This window comes from Loxodonta africana, chromosome 11 (assembly GCF_030014295.1).
Source record: "Loxodonta africana isolate mLoxAfr1 chromosome 11, mLoxAfr1.hap2, whole genome shotgun sequence".
Taxonomy (NCBI): domain Eukaryota; kingdom Metazoa; phylum Chordata; class Mammalia; order Proboscidea; family Elephantidae; genus Loxodonta; species Loxodonta africana.
In genome coordinates, this window is record NC_087352.1 from 2,320,860 (window position 1) to 2,340,341 (window position 19,482).

Genomic DNA, 19,482 nt, shown 5'->3' on the forward strand with positions numbered 1-19,482 from the left:
GGCTATGCTGCTGCTGGTGAAAGGCCACACTTTGGGAACCATTGTAACAGTTGGTAAGGAGGATAATCGGAGATCGATCAATGTAACGGTAGATCCATGTGGCATGTAGTAAGTACTGAACAAACTGTAGTTATTAATACCACTTATACCAGAGTCTGGAAACCCTGGTGGCCCAGTGGTTAAGAGCTCGGCTGCTAACCAAAAGGCCGGCCATTTAAATCCTCTGGTCGCTCCTTGTAAGTCCTGTGGGGCAGTCCTGCTCTGTCCTATAGGGTCACTATGAATTGGAATTGACCCGACGGCAATGGGTTTTGTTGGTTTGGTATACCAATGTCTGGCCCTCTTTAAATTCCTGAGAGATGTTACAGAAAAATTACATTTTTAAGTAGAACTAAGCCCAGAGCTTGGGCACACCATTTCCTAGCTCTGGGGCACTAGGAATATCACCTAGCTTCTCTGGAGCCCTGGTGACACAATGGTTAAGAACTTGGCTGCTATCTAAAAGACCTGCAGTCCAAATCCACCAACCACGCCTTTGAAACTCTGTGGGGCAGTTCTCCTCCGTCCTATGGGGTTGCCGTGAGTTGGGGTCCACTCAACAGCAACGGGTTTTTGTTTTTTTGGTCTCTGACCCTCAGGTTGCTAGGTGGTGTTTGTTTGCAATGTGCTGCTAACCTAAAGGTTGGCAGTTCAAACCCACCCAGGATGCCGTGGGATCTGCTTCTGTAAAGATTACAGCCAAGAAAACCCTACGAAACTGTTCTATTCTCTAACATGTGGGGTTGCAAGGAGTGAAAATCAGCTGAATGGTGTTTTTTTTTTTAATAGTTCTCTGAGCCTCACTGTTTTTGTCTTCATGAAGCTGTCATCAGCGTCCCTTCCCCGGACAGTCTGAGCTCCCTGAAGGGGCTCAGGGCCCAGAACACAGGTACTGACCAATTAATGCTTCTTGAACCAAATGCAGTGAAGTTTGAAAGGTTGCAGCAGAAGAGTGCAGCTTGGATGTGAGGGATGGCAGCCGAGCCAACGCATGAGATGTCACTGAGGGAAGCAAGCAGGTGTGGGACAACATGGAATAGTGGGAACTATGGCAAGTGGGTGGCCTGTGTCCCTTCAGAAGGGGCAGCTCCCCTCTGCTTCAGCAAGTCTATGCATGTGAGTCCAGTGCTCTCAGATGATCTGACTGCAGCCAAAGCCAGAGACGAGTTTTGTTGTGTGAAATCACCCATCAGTCAAACACAGTATGCTGTGGACCAGACCCCAAGTTAGAGAACCCCTGGGCCCCTGCCTTCCACGAGGGCCCAGCAGGGGGCAAAGGGAAACTCTGTGGTCATTCTGAACACAGTGGGGATGGCAAACTCCCCAAGGATAGGTCAGAAATTATCAGACTCTAGACAGGGGTTTGGAGACAGTGGGAGTGACAGACTCCTCGAAGTTGGATCAGAAATTATCAGATTCTAGACAGGTGTTTGGCTTTGGGGGCATTTATTGCATGTCCCTCTTGGAAAGACCCTGGGACCAGGTATGGGAGGCAGGAAACCAGGCAGTGGGTAAAAATAAATATCACGGACAGACAGAGCTCCCCTCCAGACAACTGAGGTTAAAGGAGGTTAGAGGGGAGCCACAATGGGGGTAGGGAAGTGTGCTGTCAGGGAGGGGGCAGAGAAGAAGAAGAGGGAGACCAGGCCCCCAGGACCCTGCAGTCACCTGCCCCATCCCCTTCTGGTCCCAGCCCCACTATTTTCCGGAGGAAAGGAGCCCACAGTCAGTGGGGGCCAGTGAGGATCCTGAAGGGGGGTGGCCACACTGACTGCCCCCGGCTCCCTCACTTGACACGGATTTCAGCATATTCAGCCAGCTCTTCTGTCAGGGTGTAGCTGTCCTTGGTGGGTCGTTTTCCCAGATCCGAGTGGGAATAGCTCAGGTCCAGCTCTGGGGGCTCCCCCCGAAGGCCCAGCAGCCTCCTTTCAGATCCCAAACGCCTCTCGCTCTGTGAGGGGAAGCAACCCATTAGCAGGGTCCTGTCCCCCTTTTCCCTAAAGCAAAGGCTGGAGTTGCTTGTACCCCCACAAGCCCAGAGTTCAGACCCAAAGCCCTGCCTATATGCTCAGGCCCTGTGTGAACCTCCTTTCTCAAGGACTCTTAGCCCAACTAGCCCCACAGCCTGACAGTCCCACCTACACACACAACCTCCTCCTTGCTAAGTTTGAATTTTGCCTAAAAATTAAATTTCTCCAGGAAGCCTTCCAAGGTTAACCTTCCTGGTTGGAATCCCGTCTTTCCAAAGTCTGGTAAATGTTCAGAAAGTCATTCTGCTACATGGGTCTGGTGTGGTCCCCTCCTTGATATGGAATCCCTGCAGGTGCCACCAGCTTCCCCGTCATGCCTTTTATCCCCTCTCCCACCCCAATACATGCCCTTGAACGCACACACAGAACAGCGGCCACAGGCAGACAGAAAGGAACAACAGTGGGACAGAGTAGACAAGGCCAGGACTGCTGGGCAGGGCTGGATTCAACCCAGCACCATCCTGAACATCTGACGGGGACGAACACACATGCACACCAACCCCAGAGCACAGCGAGGGCCCTGGGGCTGGCACACTGAGGCCCCCGGAACCTACCTCCTGGGGCACTCAGTGACATTCCTGGGTAGAGACCTCTCTGGACTATTGGAGAAGGAAATGCAGTCATAGACCCAGGTGGGAGAACGAGGGCCTCCCTTCAGCCCTGCATCCCATAAGCCAAAAAAAAAAAGAACCATTGCCATTGAGTCCATTCTGACTCATAGTGACCCCAGAGGACAGAGTAGAACTGCCCCACAGGGTTTCCAAGGAATGGTTGGTGGATTCGAACTACCAACCATTTGGTTAGCAGCTGAACACTGCATCCCATAAAACACCTTGAAACCTCAGCCTGTGCACCCCCTCCTCAGCCTTGAGGTCTAACCCAGCCATATGCAGTGTCTTCCCGTCCCATCCCGGCTCCTCTTTCCCTCTGAGGCTTTGGCTTCCTCCTCCTGCCCCTCAGCCCCACAGGCCCCTCCCCGGCTGTTGATGTCCCGGCATTCAGATTCCCAGATAGCCTGAAGCAACAAGGCTTTGGCCCTCACCTCATACTTCTCCGGTGCCCCAGAGATGCGGAAGTCGCTGCTGAACAGGACTGGGGGGTTGTCCCCTGCTGAGAAGCTGGGGCTCTCTGTCACATTCTTTCTGCAGGGTAGGGTACATTAGCCCCAGTGGGACCCCGTCCACCTTTCCCCTCCCTGTCTCCACCCTTACCTACCTTAGGACTTTGGCCCAAGAGACCCGCAGCTACTCCTCCCATCCCTCTAAGATGGGGCAAAGTGCCTCTCCAGAGTGACAACCCTCCTGTCTACCACCATCTGTCCCTCCCCCGTCTTGTGGGCTCCTGCCTAGCTGGGGATGAACCACCTGGTCCTGGTCTCCGCCACTTTCCAGGACCCCAGCCTGGCTTCTCCACTTCCCCTCATACGCTCTGGGTCTGCCTGTCCCTCCTGCTGCCGGGATGTGGAGCCGGAAGATGAACTCATTATCAGGACAGCTGGTGAGTATGTGCCACAAGGAAAAGAAGTAACGGCAGCTGAGTTGTACCAGGCGGGTGTGGCTTGGGGCCAGAGAGCCTTTTTGACACTACAGATGTTTGTGATTGTTGGGACTTCTGGTACCAGCGATGACTGATGCTATGGCTGTAAGCCAGGGGTCCCTGGTCTTTCCCCATCACACTGGGGAGTGTGGGGAGACTTTCTGGATGTCAGGGAGGCATGGCAGTAACATAGAAGGCAGGGAAACTGGGCGATGAGTCGTGTAAAGTGCTCAGCCCAGGGACCAGCCTGCCCCTGACCAACAGTGGCTCCCGTTAGCGGGAGCCCTCTCTCCTCCATCTAGCTGCATTCTCAGGGGAGGATCCACCCCACATGCACTCACACGCATGCAGGGCTGCCCTGCTGTGCCCACCTCCCAGACTCCAAACCCATTAGAGACCCCAGCTCGGCAGGCATACGCACTTTCTTCGAGTCTGGGTAATGTAGCAGACGATGGCTATGAGGATGGCAAAGGCGACCACGGCTCCCACGGGCCCAATCTTGGCCCACATCAACCGGTCTGAGGACAGAGAAGACCCAGGTGCTCTCAGGGCTGCTGGTGGTAGTAGGCACACCTCGGTCTCAGGCAACGGGCTGGGGCAGGGATGGTGGTCAAAGTCTGCAGCTGGCACATCCTTGCACTGACTGACCAGCATGGAAGCCCTGGACCCCCTTCATTTGCAGGGGAGCCCAGAGGAGGGGGCAGTAAAGTGAAGCAAATTCAGGGTAGTTGCTCCTTACCAACTGGAAAGGGAATCTTTTGGTGTTTTATCAATCTGCATAGCATGACCCATGCTCAGTGGCTGATTGTCAGCCTTGGGGAGAAGAGCTTGGTTCCAGCAGCAGCCCTGCTTTCCCTGTGGCTCCCACCCCAAGGCCACACCACTCACGGGCTCCCTGGAAGGGCAGCTCCAGGCTCTTGGTGCCGTAGAGGTTTCGGGAGGTGCAGATGACCCTGGGTGGGGCCTGGGCCTGCCCACGCAGCGTGAGGATGCTGGTAAGCAGAAGGCCACTGCGCTCCGAGTACACAAACTCCCGCTCAGTCTCGTTCACGGTCACGTTGCGCGAGGGCAGCTCGAAGGCCACGATGGGCTCTGGGTTGGCCTTCACTACACACAGGCACTGCACTGTGTCTCGGGCCGCTGCGCAGTGGGACTCCAGGAGGATCATGGGGGCAACTGTGGAGGCAAGACCAAGAATGGGCTGGAGACAAAGGAGGCTGGGCCTCTGGGAGCTCCTTGACCCGAGGGCAAGGCTGGCATGGCTGCAGGCTCAGGGGGCCAGCTACCTCACAGAGGTGAGCTGCATTTTCTGCTCTGCGGTATCTCTTGCACCGTCTCTAACTTGGTTCACCTTTACGGCTCATGGAGCTCACCAGTACTAGACCCTCAGTTTGCTCCCTGAGTCACTAAAATAAAATCCACACTCTTTGCCTCAGCCTACCAGGCCCTGCAGGACCTAGGCTCTCTCTAATCTCCTCTCACCCTTGATGGTTCCTTTTCAATCGTGCTGGCCTCCTTGCTGTTTGTTTCTCAATCTCCTGGAGCTTTTTCTGTGTTTCTCCTTCTGCCTGGAACACCTCCCTGGTATACCTGCCAAGCCTACTCTCTCGCTCTTCGCAGGTCTCTGCTCAGATGATATCTCTTTCCCTGACCACCCTATATAAATTGCACCCTGCTTCGCTGCTTACCAAAAGGTCAGCGGTTCAAATCCCCCAGCCACTCCCCAGAAACCCTATGAGGCAGTTCTACTCTGACCTATAAGGTCACTATGAGTTAGAATCAACTCAACAGCAACGGGTTTTCTCTCATCATGGAGTCCCTCGGTGGTGCAAACACTTCACATGCTTGGCTGCTGATTGAAAGTTTGGTGGTTCTAAAACACCCAGAGGTACCTTGGAAGAAAGTCCTGGCAATCAGCTTCTGAAAAATCATCGGTCATTGAAAACTCTATGGAACACAGGTCTAGACTGACACCTGGAGTCGCCATGAATCAGAATCGGCTGACAGTGGCTGGTTTTCAGTCGTCATTGTCCCCCTGTCCTGCTCAGGCTTTCTCCCAGGCGCTCACGCTTACTGTGTTACGTACTGATATGGTTGGTCTCTTAGTTTCATGAAGACAGGGCCTTGCTCTGTCTCCACCCTGTCCCTCACTCCTAGAACGTGCCTTTTGTATGACAGGAGCTCTGTAAATACTTACAGCATGAGTGAAAGGACTGTCCCTGCCCCTGGCCTTGTCAGCCCTCGTGGTCTCATATACAGAGGGTCGGCTCCTCTCTGGCACCCAGCCTCTGCTCTCCCCTTTGGGTCTAACCTGTAGGTGCCCCTTGAGTCAGACATCATGCAGGACTCCCCACCGCTGCTAGCACCACAGATGGGTTTGTTGAGCTTGGCTTTGCTGCCGCTCCTATTGCAAAACTAGCACCGGTGTCCTATTTTCTTCCCCTTTCATTTTCCAAGATATAAAATTACATTAGAATATTGAATGTTGCTTTTTAAAACCGTGTTCTCTTCCCCTTCTAGAGAGTCAGATACCCCCACCCTCTGCTCCCTCTAGACAGAGCACTAAAAAAACCCACTGCAGTCGAGTCAATTCCGCCTCACAGCAACCCTATAAAACAGGGTAGAACTGCCCCATAGGGTTTCCAAGGACCGGCTGGTGGATTTGAACTGCCAACCTTTATGTTAGCAGCTGGGCTCTTCACCACTGCACCACCAGGGCTCCAGACTGAGCTCTAGGTCTCAATGAATAATATTTTTTAAAAAATTACTTGCCCCAAATTCTGTTTATGCAGATACACATTGTACCGCTGTGTGTTAACTAATTAACACACCACAGAGCAAATTAATAACAAACTGACAGCCATTAATGATTTCTTTTAAATAGCTGGAATGAAAAAACCCTTCCCCTTAAGACTGCACTGCTGGTGCTCTGGTGACAAATGTCTGCCCTGGTCACCATGGAAGTACCAACACCCTGGCTGGGCACGCACCCTCGAAGCTGCCCTGGTCACCGTGGAAGTACCAACACCCTGGCTGGGCACGCACCCTCGAAGCTGCCCTGGTCACCGTGGAAGTACCAACACCCTGGCTGGGCACGCACCCTCGAAGCTGCCCTGGTCACCGTGGAAGTACCAACACCCTGGCTGGGCACACACCCTCAAAGCTGCATGGACAGCCTGGGAGACTTATGAAGCCTGACGTGGCACCAGACAAACTCCAAGTCATACAAAGAATGGAGAGGTTGGGGTGGGACTGCTTTGGTTTGCACCCCAGGTCTGCCACCTACCAGCTGGGTGGCCTGGGTCAGGTCACTCAGCTTCCCTGGGCCTCCAAGAGGGAGTCTCATCTGTACCCATTGTCGTCAAGTCAATTCCGACTCACAGTGACCTATAGGGTTTCCAAGAAGCAGCTGGTGGATTTGAACTGCTGGCCTTTTGGTTAGCAGCTGAGCTCTTAACCCCTGGGCCACGAGGGTTGGTACTTCTCACAGGGGGCTACAGGTACCCCTCAGATAGATGCCCGAACGTGTTGTAGACTCTTCAACATAGCATCCAGGAACCTATTGTTAAGTAGAACAATTCCAGCAGAGGGAGTACGTGAAGGAAGCCTTGGCAGCAGGCCTGCACGGCCAACATCCAGACTAGAGTTGACAGGAAAGATGGCTAGCACTCAACGAAGGTTTGCTGCTCCGCTCTCATTATGTAGCAGAGCTCGGAGACTTACCTGGGAACGTATGTGAGATAGTGGGGGGTGTGTTCAGGTGTTTCCAACAGATTCTCTAGGGTCCTGTGGCCCTCAAATCTTAAGAACATGGGGTGTGAGTAACAGGGGAGAAGAGAGCAGCAGAAGCGGAGGGTGGGCCCGGATGGTGTGAATAGGGAAAGCAGGGTACCGCAAAGTCTGTATGTCATGATCACATTGGATGCTGCAAGGGAGCAGAGACTGGGAGGAGATGAGCCCAAAGATTAAAGTCAGCAGTGAGTGGGCAGCCATACCTTTGCTGTGGAAGATAGCATTCCAGGAGTAATCTGTATCTACCAAACCAAACCCGCTGCTGTCGAATCGGTTCTGACTCATAGCAACCCCATAGGACACAGTAGAACTGCCCCATAGGGTTTGCAAGGAATGACTGGTGGATTCGAACTGCGGACCTTTTGGTAAGCAGCCAAGCTCTTAACCACTGTGCCTCCAGGGCTCCCTATATCTATTACATACCGATTACTGAGCCTGTACCGTGTAACCCAGTGCTGTCGAGTCCATTCTGACTCATAGAGACCCTATACAACAGAGTAGAACTGCCCCATAGAGTTTCACGGAGCACCTGGCAGATTCAAACTGCCCACCCTTTGGTTAGCAGCCATGGCACTTAACCGCTATGCCACCAGGATTCCCATGTACTGTGTAGCAGGCACTATATATACTGAGTGCTTTGCATGTTGGATGTCATTGAACCTTCCAGCAAATGTGTGTGGTGGGGAGCAATGTAGGAGGGGTAACCGAGGCCCAGAGAGGTGAAGTTGAGTGTGCAGGGTCACGTAGCTGGTATGTGGCAGAGCTGGGATTTGAATCTGGGTTGTTCTAACTCTAGAAACCAAGCTCTAAGCTGTGGGAGCTGTGTTTGGTAAACCAGAAGAAGGACAGTGATAAGGCTAAATTAAATTGAGCAGTTACTATGTGCGACGCCTTTGTGCTGCTTACCTTTACTTGTGTTAGATAATCCAACCCTCGCCAATCCCCATAAAGCAATACTTTTATTGTCATTCCTCATTTTACAAATTAAGAAACAGAGGCCCAGAGAGATGAAGAAACTTTCCCAAAGCGAAGTAGCTCATAAGAGGCAGAGCCAGGGGTGTAATGGAGGAGCCTGCCCTGGTGGCACACTGGTTAAGAACTTGGTTGCTAACCAAAAGGTCAGCAGTTTGAATCTACCATCTGCTCCTTGGAAACCCTATGCGGCATTTCTACTCTGTCCTATAGCGTCACAATGAGTTGGAATCGACTCAACGGCAAAGGGTTTGGGGTTTTTTTTTGTATTCACTTGAGAGACTATGTCAGAGGTCAGGCCACAGCTGAGGAGGAAGCAGGGGACTGGGGTGATGGATGTGAGAGATCCCACAGGGAAGTTGCTGGAGGAGGGGATGTTAAGCTGGGACTTGGGAGCTTTGACCTGGAGGGACTGTGAGGGGTGGGGGTGATGCTGTTCTTAGAGAGGCTGGGAGAGGAGCGGTTTGTTGCAGAATGATGGGTTTAATGTCCAAGACAGTTAGCTTTTTATCTGCATGAATCTCACCGCCATGGCTGGGCCATATCTCATGATAAGCTTGGGGTCCACACAGGCCTGCCGCCTCCCACACAGGCACACAGCCCTCTGCACACAGCAGCTGCCCGATCACTGTGTTCTCATGGAATACCAGAGAGTGTGGTCAACTTGGCGCAGGACAGAAGAGTGGAACCGTACTGCCTGGATTTGAATCTCGAATTTCCGCTGTCTCCTAGCTGTGTGACCTTGTCATAACCCCTCGATCTCAGTTTCCCCCTCTGTGAAATGGGACTGTACAGAACCTCCCTCATAGGGATGTCATGAGGATGAAATGAGCAGGCGCCTGTTCAGTGCTTCCAATGGCACCTGGAATCCAGCAGTGCCCCAAAAGGGCTAGGTGGTGGCGCAGAAATTGTCTTAGTTAGTGCAAAGGAGGCAGGGGCCACAGGATCCAGAAACCTCTTTGGGCAAGAGCCCACCACAAGATGTTAGGGATCGTGTCCTCGGGTGGGATATCTATTTCCTTGCTCTGGATTCAGTGCCCCTCCCATCTCCATCCTAGTATGCTGGTAAAGACAGGCAAAGCCGCCCAGGTTGGGATGCTTGGGTGCTTACCAGTAGCCTAGGGATCTCCTACCGCACCATTCACCCTGGCAGGGAGAGGGAGTCCCGTCAGCCATCCCTCGTGGGAGTGAGAAGAAGAGAGGCACTCACACTCCACAGAGAGGTTGAAGGCCGTGGCCCTCTGGCCGTACTGGTTCTCCGCCACGCACCAGTACTCTCCGTCGTCTTCGGGCGTGACGGCCAGCAGCTCCAGCTGCAGCTCGCTCTCGTAGATGGCCGTGGCCAGGATCTGCTTCTCCTTGAAGATGGTCAGGATGGGGTCTGGGTTACTCTGTGTGGAGCACAGAATGGAAACCATCTCCCCCTCCACGGCCACCATTGTCCCATTCACTGTTGGCTTCCAGGGTGCATCTGAGGGGCAGGACAGGGGACGGGAACATGGGGAGTCAGGAGCTGTCTCTTCTGTCAGCCAACCCCTACCTCCAAATGCGACCACGGACACCCCAAACAGAGCCCAGCAGTTCAGGTAGCCCCAGTCCTGGCTGTCTCGTTTACCAGAGTGGGGGCTGTGCAGCCACAGGGTCTGGCTTGAATCCTGGCTCAACCTTTTCCCAGCTGTGCGTGGACCTGCAACGTAACCTCTCTGTGCCTGTCTTCTCATCTTGAAAATGAACTTAATGACAGCGCCCGCCTCACAGAGATGCTCACTCAACATTTACTGAGCACCTACCAAGCATTGGAGCCCTGGTGGCACAGTGGTTAAGAGCTCGGCTGCTAACCAAAAGGTGGGCAGTTTGAATCCACCAGGTGCTCCTTGGAAACCCTATGGGGCAGTTCTCCTCTCTCCTGTAGGGTCTCTGTGAGTTGGAATCAGCTCGACAGCACCAGGTTTGGTTTTCTGATTTACCAAGCATCAGGCACTGTTGTCGCTTAAACATAGCAGATGGAGACCCCTGCCCATGTGGGCAGATGTTATGCGAGTAAATAAGACACACAGCTGGCAAAATGGGGATGATATAAACATTAAGGGTAAGGGTGGTCTCAGCTTTAGACCGAGTGATAATAGAAGGCTTCCCTGATACCAGGAGGTGGGAGCCAGCCCTGGGATGTCTGGGGAACGAGCATTTGTGTTAAAAAACCAAATGAAACCCACTGCCATCGAGTCGATTCCAACTCATAGCGAAGCACTCAGTAAATGTTAGTTGTGGCTGTCATTACTATCCTCAATAAATATTTGCAAATGAATGAATGAATGAATGACCTCTCCTTGGTTGCTAGCTAAGAATCCTGTCCTGGCCAGCCCTTCCTCCCCTACCCCAAAACCTATATGTGCACACACGGGCCTGGCGAGGCCAGGGTTCCTCTCCACCCTCCGTTAGAACACAAAGGGCCTATGTGAAAATGCAGATTCCTGAGCCCTGGCCCAGACCTACTCCATCAGTTTAGCCAAGGGCTGTCCCCAGAAAATGGTTTAGCAGACTTTTCTGGGAGACACAGACCACATCTATGTACTTCCCAACCTTGTCATCAGACAAGAGGAGTATGGGGCAGGTGCTCACCAGGTGCTCTGGAATGAATGAATGAGCATATTGACCTGCAGCCCCTTCCTCTCCACCTTGGCCCCGACAGTGTCTACGCCTGTCACTGGGTCCTGGCCCAGGGTGGGGTTGGTCCCCCTTCTCTCTCTGCTGCAGGGTGTGGGCCCACGGGATGCCGACTCACACATGACACTCAGCCCCACGGTACGGTTGTCCTGGCCATAGGCATTCTCTGCCAGGCAAGCGTAGACGCCGTCCTCCCCAGGGGTCACCTCCTCCAGCTCCAGGAACAGGTTCTCGGCCACGGCCTCCCGGAGCACTGTCCCGTCCCGCATCCAGGTCAGCAGCGGGGGCGGGTTGCTGTCAGCCCCACAGAGCAGGCCGACATTGGAGCCCTCGATGGCCTCCACAGAGGAGTTCATGTCCACAATCACTGGCGGGTCTGAGGCCAGTGAAACAGCAGGGTCAAAGGGTGGGCCTCAGACCCTGCCCCGCCCCACAGTGACCCCACCCTGCCCACATCTTGACCCGACCCCGGGCCTGGCCCCGGCCCCGCCCCCCGGCCCGCACCCTGGCTCACACTTGACGTCCAGGCTGGCATAGCCCTCGAACTGCAGGGTAGTGTTGGGGAAAGAGGCCTGGCAGCCCAGCCGGTGGCCGTTGGCCTCCCTAGTGGGCACGAAGTGCAGTAGGGACACCTGCACCCAGGTGCCCTCGTCCTCGCGCAGCCGACCAAGCACGGCTGGCTCCCCCAGCCCCTCGTGGCCCAGCCAGCTCAGCTCCGGGTGCAGTTCTGGGCAGTTGTCAGGCACCGTGCAGCTGACCTCCACCTCCGTGCCTGCCACCACTTCTGGGGGGACCACGATGTTGGGTGTGTCTGCGTGAGATGGGAAGGCTGAGGCAGAAGCAGCACTGGGCTACCCGACACCCCTCCCCACCTTGTCCAGCTCCATCTCTGGCACCTCATCTCCTTCCCGGCCTCTGGACTCAGAATTCCCTGCAACCTTTCTTCCTCTCAGTTACCCTTTACCCAGAATCCCTCCACGGAGCCAAGGGAGATGTAATAAGGATGAAAATAACCACTCGATGGTCTGAAAACTCGGAAGTGTTTAACTTGCTCAATCCTTCCACTAACGCTGGAAGGTGGATGTTGTTATTATGCTCAGGGTGCAGATGAGGAAACCGAGGCCACAGCTGGTACCGGGCAGACCTGGGCTTCAACCTGGCCCGTCTGGCTTCAGCGTCTGTGCTGTTGGCCCTATATTGTATTCCTTAAGAAACTGTTCTCCTCCCCATGTTTGTTTTGGCTTACCCTCCACCGTGTGTGTCTGTGTGTCTGTGTCTGTGTGTCTGTGTGTCTGTGTCTGTGTCTGTGTCTGTGTGTCTGTGTCTGTGTGTCTGTGTCTGTGTGTCTGTGTCTGTGTCTGTGTGTCTGTGTCTGTGTCTGTGTGTCTGTGTGTCTGTGTCTGTGTGTCTGTGTCTGTGTCTGTGTCTGTGTGTCTGTGTGTCTGTGTGTCTGTGTGTCTGTGTCTGTGTCTGTGAGTCTGTGTGTCTGTGTGTCTGTGTGTCTGTGTCTGTGTCTGTGTGTCTGTGTCTGTGTGTCTGTGTGTCTGTGTGTCTGTGTCTGTGTGTCTGTGTCTGTGTGTCTGTGTCTGTGTGTCTGTGTCTGTGTGTCTGTGTCTGTGTGTCTGTGTCTGTGTGTCTGTGTCTGTGTGTCTGTGTCTGTGTCTCTGTGTCTGTGTCTCTGTCTCTGTCTGTGTCTCTGTCTGTGTCTGTGTGTGTCCTGGAGATGAGTCCGTGTCCGGCTGGGCATATGGAGTCTTGTTCTGCACCAGAGTAGTTCATCTGGTTCCTCAGATAGTCTTGGTGCTGATGGGGAACCCGGGTCTAAGGGCTCCAGGCAACGGGGCCTTTTAGAACTCAGCTACAGGGGCTTGCTGCTCTCATAGCCACAGCTGCCCCTCAGATGCAATTTATTTGGCCTAAAAGGCTTTAAAAAATATATATGAATTTATGGCCACCAAAATGCCAAACTCATTGCCATAGAGTTTATTGTGACTCATAGCAAGTCTATAGGACAGAGTAGAACAGCCCTGTAGGGTTTCCAGGGAACAGCTGGCGGATTTGAACTGCTGACCTTTTGGTTAGTAGCTGAGCTCTTAACCACTGCACCACCAGGGCTCCAAATTAGTGGCCAGTATTTAAGAATTAGATGTTGTCTCTGCGTGGTGCAAACAGTTAAGTGCTCAACTACTAGTTGATAGGTTGGCCTTTCGAACACACCCAGAGACACCTCAGAAGATCAGCCTGGCTACCTGCTTTTGGAAGGTCACAGCTTTGAAAACTCTATGGAGCGGTTCCACTCTGCACACATGGGGTTGCCATGAGCTGGAATCGAATCCACAGCAATTAACAACAACAACAACATTTAAGAATTGGGAGATTGCATCAAACAAACAAAAAAAACACACACACACAATTCTGGTTTCTCTTGAAAAATGAGAACAGGGCTGGTCCAGGATTTCCACCCAGAACATTAGCCAGAGCTGAGTGTCCTGTGGCCGGCAGGGCCCTGAGCTGTTGGCCACTATTAACCCATTTTGGTGAGTGCTGTTCTTATCCTCATTTTACAGAAGAGAAAACCGAGGCCCGAGTAAAGTAAGTAACTTGCCTGAGATTATCCATCTAATGCGAGGATCCAAAGCTCCTGCCCCTAACTCCTGGGACCTACTGTCAGTCTCCCAGGTATTTCTAGAAGAATTTATTGTTGCTGTTATTAGATGCCATCGAGTCGGTTTTAACTCATAGTGACCCTATGTACAACAGAACGAAACACTGCCTGGTCCTGCGCCATCCTCACAATTGTTGCTATGCTGGAGCCCATTGTCGCAGCCACTGTGTCAGTCCATCTAGTTGAGGGTCTTCCTCTTCGTCACTGACCCTCTACTTTACCAAGCATGATGTCCTTCTCCAGGCACTGATCCTTCCTGACAATATGTCCAAAGTATGTGAGACAAAGTCTCACCATCCTTGCTTCTAAGCAGCATTCTGGTTGTTTTGAGCCACCATTTTCCTCAGGACAGCGAAGCTATTTGGGGCCCTACTCTGCTTGTTTCTGCCGTGGGCAGGGTCTCCGTGGACACTGAGGTCTGCACCCTCCAGTAAAATGACACTTCTTTTGATCCAGACCTTCCAGAGAAAGGTGCTGAGTGGGATTTTCTGCTGCTCCCCTGCCTGCCCCGGCACTGCCCCCAGCCCCCAAGTACCTGCACCACCCCGGGGACTCACTGATGATGTCCAGGACACTGTGCTCCGAGAAGGTGTACTGGTTGTAGCCCCCCAGGTCTCCCCGGAAGTAGTACTTGCCGCCTAGCTCGGGGCTGAGGTTGCTGAGAAGGAGGGTGCAGTTGCGTAGGCCCAGGTCCCCCAGGAGGCGGCTGCGGCCCTGGAAGCTCTCGTGGACAACCTGGGTGCGGGACTTGAAGACCACCGGGGGGTAGTTCTTGGGGTAGGGGCTGTTGAAGTACCAGACTCCGTGCACGACGGGGGGCCGCAGCTCATCGGGGAAGTCGAAGCGGCAGGGGATGGAGACACATGTGCCCTCGAAGGCTGAGATGGACGAGGGCATCCAGGCACTCCAGTGGCCCCCGCGAGAGGCTGTGGGCGAGCAGGGCTGCTGAGGCTGGCGGACATGTGCCCCCGGCCTCCCTTCTCCTGCTCCTACAGGCTTCCACTGCCCGGTGGTGCCAGGACCCACAAGAACAACCCCAGCTGCTCAGGGGCCAAGGTACCTGGCTCCCCAGCACCCCCCCAGACATTACCTGAAATCATAATCCAAAACAGGGGCAAAGCCGTGAGGAATATCATTTTGTCCAGCAAGCGAGCAATAGCTGGAGAGAGGAGAAGAGAAGGTTAAAACCAAGGGAACGTGGGTGCCGATGCCAAGGGTTTGGCGAAGAGCCTGCTCAGACGTTAGCTGCTGGTGCTGTTGTTTATAATAACAAACACGAACACGGCATTGGCCACGTGCGAGGCCTGTGTTGACTCATTTGGTCTCTTTGAAGTAGGTGCAATGATTGTCCTCATTTTATAGCTGCAGTCCAGAAAAGTTAAGTCACTTGTCCAAGGTCACACAGCTTGTAAGTGGCAGAGCCAGGATTTAAGCCTGCAGCCTGGCTCCTGATCACCAAGCTGTCCTGTCTCTACTTGATTGTGATGTGCTGATAATTACCTTCATCCCCATCATGGCCCGGGGGACCTCTAGAAGGGAGAGCCAAGGCTGGGCCAGTGGGGCACAGGAAGTGGGGTGAGGGAGGAGGAAGCGGGAGCTGGTACCCTGCCCCTCACCTCAGTCTCCCTGAGTTGGGAATGTCTTCTGGTCCCACTTGAAGCCGTCTGCCAGCCAACCTAGAACAACAGTCAGACAGGTGCAAAGGGTTCAAGGGGGTGGTAATCTGGACACCCACCGTCTCCTTCTTTCCATATCCACCATGGATTATGGGACAAGCCAGTTATAAAGCTGCTGGAGTGTCTTCTTCCGTTGCCTGTGATTGCTTGGGACCCTCCCACACAGCCTCGCAGCCACTCTACCCAGCAATCCCCCTCCCCCAGCCAGAGAGTGGGAGCCCTGCAGGGCCAGAAAGGGGCACAGCAGAGCAGCGGCTGGGGGGTAGCAGTGGTGTGGTATAGTGAGTAGGGTGAGGGAGCATATGTCCCACGGCTGAGCCCTGGGGGTGGCAGGCAGGGACCAGGACCCATCAATGACTGGGTTTCACAGCATCAGCATTCCCAGCATGCCGTGTGAATTCCTGCCGCCCTCTTCCTCCCCACAGATGGCCCCTGGTGTCCCCACCCTCAACAGAGGCCAGCACCCCGGTACAAAAGGGCCCTGTTCCCTCAGGGTGAGGCTGCCTCATCCCAGGAGACTTCTAGGGTAGGTGGGAGGTGAGGGAGGAGGCACGCACTCCTGGCTAGGCTCTGAGTGTGGGCAGGAAGGACTGCGGTGGGTGGCGAGGAGCTGCCCTAGGATCAAGGCCAGGATTTCCAAGTGGCTGCGTTTCCCCACTTTCTCCACCCTCTTCCCATGTACGCATGGAGGTCAGATGCACGCATGCCAACACGGGTGTGAAATGTGACAGGTTTAGATCCAGCCTGTCGGAGCAGGCTCACCCAACAGAGACTTGTCAGACACCCAGACAGGCCCCTGAGCCCGACACACACACCGTCACAGATGCATACCTGGACTGCCCTGCCTCCCATCTGTCATACTTGACAGACAGGGGCATGATATTTGGGCACACACATGGACCTGAACACACACACACCAAGGTATAGAGGGACAGATCCACCCACACTGCTGATGGACACGTGGCAGGCTCAGGCACCAGTGACGGGAAGAAGACAGGATTCACACAGATCTGGGGACCAGACACATGGCCTGGGCCGACATGTGAAAGCAGCAGGTAGGTAACCATGTGTTCTCAAAGGGAGCAAACCTTGGTTTTTGAGATGGGTAAATTTTTAGATGCTACAATGATTCCTTAAAGAGCCACAGTACATAATCATATATACAATGTATCTGTAGTCTTAGAACTTCAAGGGCAGGGGGTGGAGCCGGCAGGGGCAATTTGGTAAAACTCTGTCTAAAAAGTTTCCTTCCAAAACCAAACCAAGCCTCTTGCAGTCCGGTCAATTCCGACTCATAGCTACCCTACAGAACAGAGTGTAACTGTCCCATAGGGTTTCTAAGGAGCACTGGTGGATTCAAACTGCCGACTTTTTGGTTAGCATCTGAGCTCTTAACCACCGCACTACCAGGGCTCCAGAACGTTTCCTTAGGGAGACAATAATATAAAAATGGCTGAGAAACATTGATGTTGACTGAGATTCACACAGGGGCGGTGCATGTGTATGCTAGTGGGCACGCACACACACACAACACACAACACACACACACACACACACACACCTGTTGTGAGTCTACAAGCTGGAACTTGCTCACTCACAGCCCGCTGCCCCCACCCATCTCCTAGATCACAGGATGCAGGTGGCTGGTCACCTGGACGTCCTTCTGCTCTTCACCCAGTCCCAGGCCACTTCCGTCCCCATCTTTTCCAAACTTGGGAGCTTCAGATCAGCTGTGCCTACAGAACCTCCAGGCACATGGGGTGCTGAGGGGGACTCTTGTTCTTTCCTTCTATGGCTCCTCCCCAAAGCCCCATCACTGTCCCTGCCATACTCCCAACCCATTCCCAAAGCCACTGTCCTAAATTAGTGGCAGTTTGCAGTGACCATCCACCCTCCAGACACCTGACCTTGCACAGGCCTCCGGGCGCCCTGCCCCATGGCTCACTCCCTCACCCCCGCCCTGTCTCTGCTGCAGTACTCACTTGGATGAGCTTGCTCCTGCACCCTCTGCTCTGCCGGCCGGCCCAGCTCACAGTCCCCCAGCCACCCAGGGTCTAGGCCCCCACTTGCCGGCCCCTCCCTTGCCCCCCGGGTGCCAGGGGCCGCCTGCCTCCAGGGCTCAGCTCCTCCCTGCCCCCGGGGGAGGGGGGCACAAAGGGGCCCTTGTCACCATGGGGCTCGGACTGGGCAGCCTGACGCCTGGGTTCTCCTAGCTCCTTCCTAGAGGGGATTGGGGAGGGGGGTGGCTGCCTCACTTGCTCCCCCCTCCTCCATCACCATGCACCCTGATTCTGGGTCCCTGGGAGGAGGTTCTAATCCCTCTGAAAATTTCAGGTGAAGGACAGAAGGCTTTGTCCTCAGCTCCTAGGGAATCTTGGTGGCAATGTTAGGTGTAACCCTGGTCCTGAGAAGACAGCAGAGGCCAGTGTGGGCAGGAGGAGGAGGCAGAACCTTCCCATTCTCCACCTCAGTGTCAAATCCACTCTCTCTAGAGTCACTGTCCCTCAGTTATTCTTGGTCCACTCAGCCTGGTCTATTTTCTTCCAGGTTCTTACCGTCATCTGAAATGATCTTATGTATTAACTGTCTCCTCTTCTCAGAACATGGAGCCCTGGTGGTGCAGAGGTTAAGAGTTTGGCTACTAGCCAAAAGGTTGCTAGTTCGAATCCACCAGCTGCTCCTTGGGAACCCTACAGGGCAGTTGTACTCTCTCCTATAGGGTCACTGGTAATCAGACTCTATTCCATGGCAATGAGCTTGTTTTTTGTTTTTTCTCCTCAGAACACAATGTCCCTGAGGGCAGCAGGTTCTATTCTCAGTCTATCCCAGCTCATAGCACAGCTCTGGCGCAGAGCTAAGCTGAGTTGGTGTAGAGGGTGGGTGACCATGTTCCTCAAGCACCCTGCAGCACTTAACAACTCAAGGCCTTTGTGCTCGTTCCTCTTTGCCCCAGAAAGCTCTCCCCACCGCATCCCACTCCCCACTGGCCACAGCCCATTCCTCTTTCAGGCTCCTCAGCTCAGATGCCACCTGCCCTGAAAGCCATTCCTGACTCCGGCACCAAGCCAAGCCCCTCCGCTTAAAGGCTGTCTTTTCTCTCCGCAGCCCTCAGCTCCATTTGTCCGTTTGCTCGCTCTGTGTACTGAATCAGGGGCTAGCTTCCCCACCACCAGCACAGAGCTCTAGAGGGCAGGCTTCCTGTTTGTCTGTCTTGTTCACTGTTTCCCTAGAACACTGCCTGATGCACAGACGGGCTGCCTTGACTTTTGGGGCTGTGAGGACCTACTGCCACCTCAGCCTCACCCATTGTCAGGGGGTGTATGGAAGGGGAAGCTGGGGGTGGTGTGGTTATGTGTGGTAGTGGTTTGACCCCGCCCTGTTTGTTTAGCCACATTGTACATCTTCTGTTCTTCTCTAGGCCAGTGCAGTGGGGAGGAAGAGAGGGTCCTTTCTCCCAGGGAGAACCCGGGAGTGAGGGGTGGGGAAATCCCTCAGACCAGGGAGTGAGGAGCGGGGAAGGCTGGGAGGGGAAGGGGAGTCCCACCCCCTCCTCAGGCTCCATGATGTCAGCCTCTGCCTGTGCCTTTCCCAGTCAGGGACAAAGGCCCATTGAGAGTGGGGTGGGGCTTGAACACTCAGGTCCTGGAGAAGAGAGGGGCCTGGTGCCTGAGCTTTGGGTGAGGATGCCCAGACCCTGGGTGCTCATGTGCCACGGCCTCAGAGTCAACACCAACCCCTTGGAATTGTGCGCCTGTGCAGTCTGGAACTCCATATCCTCACTAGGTGTGACCTGAGGCTGCTCCTGGGTCGAGGTACACAGGCGCGTGCATCCAAGATCAGCGTTGGCAGCTGTCACTGAAATCGGAAATTCCCGGTCTGCAGACCACAGGAGTGAGGCCGGTGGAGTGAGTGTGTGGGCTGGGTGAGGGCTCCAGGGAACTGAAGAGCAGGTGCACTGTCTAAAGGGGTCAGCCACCCCTAGGTCCAGCTTCCAGGGTTGCCAGATCACCTGATCTTTTCAGAAAAGGCAGGAATCCAGGCTTTTGTGTGAAATGACCTAACTTTTAGGACTAAATTTCAACTAAAACATTGTACATTGTTGTTTTTG

General features: G+C 54.1%; 1 protein-coding gene across 1 annotated transcript; it reads right to left on the reverse strand.

The window, feature by feature from the left end:
- Nucleotides 1–1,264: 1,264 nt before the first annotated feature.
- Nucleotides 1,265–14,849, reverse strand: MAG (myelin associated glycoprotein). Its single transcript, XM_010600305.3, has 9 exons — nt 14,789–14,849; nt 14,256–14,624; nt 11,548–11,844; nt 11,152–11,409; nt 9,580–9,840; nt 4,494–4,781; nt 4,027–4,123; nt 3,112–3,211; nt 1,265–1,990 (listed from the first exon to the last, which is right to left on the reverse strand). The coding sequence occupies exons 1-9, from the start codon at nt 14,832–14,834 to the stop codon at nt 1,826–1,828; spliced, it is 1,881 nt and encodes a 626-aa protein (XP_010598607.2). The 5' UTR covers nt 14,835–14,849; the 3' UTR covers nt 1,265–1,825.
- Nucleotides 14,850–19,482: the final 4,633 nt, after the last annotated feature.